Source organism: Mus pahari, chromosome 1 (genome assembly GCF_900095145.1).
Source record: "Mus pahari chromosome 1, PAHARI_EIJ_v1.1, whole genome shotgun sequence".
Classification (NCBI taxonomy): Eukaryota; Metazoa; Chordata; class Mammalia; order Rodentia; family Muridae; genus Mus; species Mus pahari.
Genome location: NC_034590.1, coordinates 38,533,305 through 38,536,601, shown reverse-complemented (window position 1 = coordinate 38,536,601; position 3,297 = coordinate 38,533,305). Strand labels below are relative to the sequence as shown.

General features: G+C 44.5%; 1 protein-coding gene across 5 annotated transcripts in view; it reads left to right on the top strand.

Moving 5' to 3' along the window:
• Asb7 (ankyrin repeat and SOCS box containing 7) overlaps positions 1 to 3,066 on the top strand; it is a 43,089-nt gene extending 40,023 nt beyond the window's left edge. For 4 of the 5 annotated variants that reach the window (XM_029543574.1, XM_029543575.1, XM_029543576.1 and 1 more), the window contains 2 exons: positions 647 to 721; positions 2,728 to 3,066. In XM_029543574.1, coding sequence (XP_029399434.1) covers positions 647 to 721; positions 2,728 to 2,867 — 215 coding nt within the window. In that variant the 3' untranslated portion in view covers positions 2,868 to 3,066. The remainder of the gene's footprint in view (positions 1 to 646; positions 722 to 2,727) is intronic. The other variant, XM_029543577.1, reaches the window with a different exon arrangement.
• The last annotated feature ends 231 nt before the right edge of the window (positions 3,067 to 3,297 follow it).

Below are 3,297 nucleotides of genomic sequence, written 5' to 3'. Positions count from 1 at the left end.
GTGTGCCCACTGTTCTCTGCCAGTGTGCCCACTGTTCTCTGCCAGTGTGCCCACTGTTCTCTGCCAGTGTGCCCACTGTTCTCTGCCAGTGTGCCAACTGTTCTCTGCCAGTGGGTACTACTTACCCCTTTCCAGCCTTGCGTTCTTGCCATCTTTCCACCAGTAGATGAAGACCACTCTCAAAGGATGGCCTTCTTGTTTCCTGAAAAGGAGAAGAAATATCCCTATAAGTGTTTAGTAACTAATACTTTTAGAATTTACTTTCCGGTTATTTCTGGTTTGCCTTACACTGTTCTTAACACTTTGCCACAGTGAATGTTTTTACTTCTTATACAACCTTTGAGGTAGGTGCTGTTATGAAGAAACTAAGGCAGCAGGCTAAATACCTTGGCGAGGACCATGTGGGTTGGGAGTGGTTAGGAGCCAAGCATGTGTCCTGCCTCCAGGATTGTTGAGTGTAACCACTACAGTACGCCCTTACCATTCAAGGCAGCTCTGTAGTCAGGAGTCACATTTGGTTAAAAAGAGCTTTAAAAGACCACATTCTTCCAAAATATTAAAGGATGTCATTTGTGGCATGTCGCTTAAGAAGAAGAAAAGGAAAAATTACAAACTGAAAAAAGCATTCCAATATGCTTTGGCCTAGGACCGTCACTGAACAGAACGCATACCAGAACGTGTAGGCTCCCAGTGGCCACAGCACTACCTCACCAGCCCCTGGGTGAGTGAACTATTTCGCAAGAGAATCCCTAGTCAAACCTCTCCTGAAACCCTGCAAACAAATAAGGAACTTAGTGGAATGTTGTCTTAAACGCTTCGATGCTGGGTGAACTCAGTTAAGCACTAATGGTGCAGGCATCTCTGCCAGTGTGTGATGGAGAAAGAGCCTGAGCTCTCCTGGCCTGAGGCTCCTAGGAGACCACTCGAGAGGTCCTGATGGAGAGCAGCAGTCTCCCCCAGGCCTTCAGAGGCTTTTCTGTTTCCTTCCTATTTGGAGTTGAATCTGATGAGGCCTTGCGCTCACTAGGGAAGTGCCCCTCTGCCGAGCGAGCGTCATTGCTAGATCAGGAGATATATACCTTATGGAGTTCTTTCCACATAGGAAAAATTACTTAATTTTGCATTATCACTATTAAAACGGTGCAAACAAGAGATGAGGTACTCAGAAGAGCTGTGCTTCTCCAAGGGCAGCCTGGGACTCTCCGAGGAAGGTTATGAGGTTGGCGTGAGCTCATAGCAGTCTGGTGTTATCTGCCCGTCTTCATGTTCCTGCTCTCCGGAGACTATGTGGTGTGGTTTTTATTTCAGCAGAATGAATGCAAATGTACACAAGAAAGCTTAGCTATTCTCTGGAAAGCCATGCGTTGCAACGCATGACAAACAGGGGTTGGGGGGTGGTACTACGCCCCTTTGACTGTTTTGTAAAACAGTTTTTATCATGTTCATTTCAATATGCAGTTGGTTTGTTCTAATTTTAAATGAATTTACAGGTATTTATAAAATTTCTGTTGTAACTTGTGATGTGGTCATCACCATAGATGTGGCCCACATCAAAGTTTCATATCCTCAGTAATTTTGAAAGACATAATGGGACTTGAGACTAAATGATTGCTGGCTTCTGAAATATGCTATCTTCTTGGGTTTTGAAGCACGTTGCTTAATGTCTCTGAGACTACCAGTAAAATGGAGTGGAGCTACGTATGGCTCACTTGTAAACCGGTCAAAGGACTCTAGACATATCACACACTTCTGTTGTACAAGAGGCAGCAAGTATTTAATATAGGATAGCCTTTCCATACCGTTCTGTTCTGTGTATTGAACAAGTTTTCCTTATGTTGATAATATTCAGTACTGTTGAGAGAAAAGACTTCGGATTTTCTTGCTTCCCTTTTGGATTCAGTGACAACCATGGTTGTGAGCTAGTGATTCAGACTAACTTAAGGTGGCTTCCAAACGCCCTCGCTGCTGGCAATGAACAGGCAAGCAGGATGTTATTTGCAAAGAGCTCTGTAGAGAAGCTGCTAAGTATCAGGGCTCCAGTGTCCTAGCCTCGAGTCAAAGCAGGCCACCCCAGAGGGCATCTTATCCGGGCCATGCTTTTGTTGTAGAGAAACTGAGGCGTAGAGAAACCACCTGCTCATGGAAGCTCCCCTTTGTATTAGACTCTCATTGGGACAGACCCACAGTTCTTTGATTTGTAGAAAGAATGCCAGGCTTGGAATCATAGAAACTATCCTTAGTCTCATTCTAAACTACAATTGGTTATCTGACAGCCGCCAGTATCCTTAGATCTCTCATCCTCAGGACCTTATATATAAGGCAGAGATGGAGGCATCTGCCTGTTAGAGAAGAGAACAGAAAATGATCCAGGAATAATAATCAACTCCCAATGCTCTGCTCCCGTTGACTTCTGTCCTCTAGCTATGTCCTGCCTCCTGGAGATTCCATAGCACTCACCAAGGCAGTACCATCATTTAGGCACAGAACATTCTAATCGTGTGCCTGACAGGACCATTACATACTCAGACCATAACATTACCGCCTTATAAAGAGTTTTGGAAAAGACCAAGTGGGTGAGACCCCACAGGAAGGGACAGATGACACTTGAGTCTCAGTCAGTCCTTTGACTGTAAGACCCACAGCGGACCCTTCCTCAGACAGTGCTTTCCCTCCCACCCCTCCCTCTCCAGTGACCTCTGTAACGTTCTCTTTTCTCTGTCATTTTAGGACAGCCCAGAACCCTGCAGGACCTGTGCCGAATTAAAATTCGACAGTGTATAGGCCTTCAAAACCTGAAGCTGCTTGATGAACTACCAATTGCCAAGGTCATGAAAGACTACTTAAAACACAAATTTGATGACATCTGATACCCCTGGACTGTGACCAAGATTACGAGTTATTCCAGATACTTAAAAGGCTTCAGGCCTTGCACAAAGTATATCCTATGCAATTTCTGATTTGTGGTCAAGTCAGAAAGCAGGTATACACTTTTAGGTTTTATGTTTGTTTGGATTTCATTTGGGGGAGGGATCTTTGTGTGTGTGTGTGTGTGTGTGTGTGTGTGTGTGTGTGTGTGTGTGTGTATGTGTGTATGTATGTGTGTACACACACACACATACACACACACATACACACCCCAGGCTTGAAGGTCTTAATTTGGTTTCTTGGTCCAAGTCGATGAGGCCCAAGCCTTTCTATACAATACTGCATTTAGAAAACTTGTTTTTCCTAAGTGCACAATATAGACAGGTTTGAAGCAGAGAATTTTCCCTTTCGATGCTCTGGGTTCATTGGCGA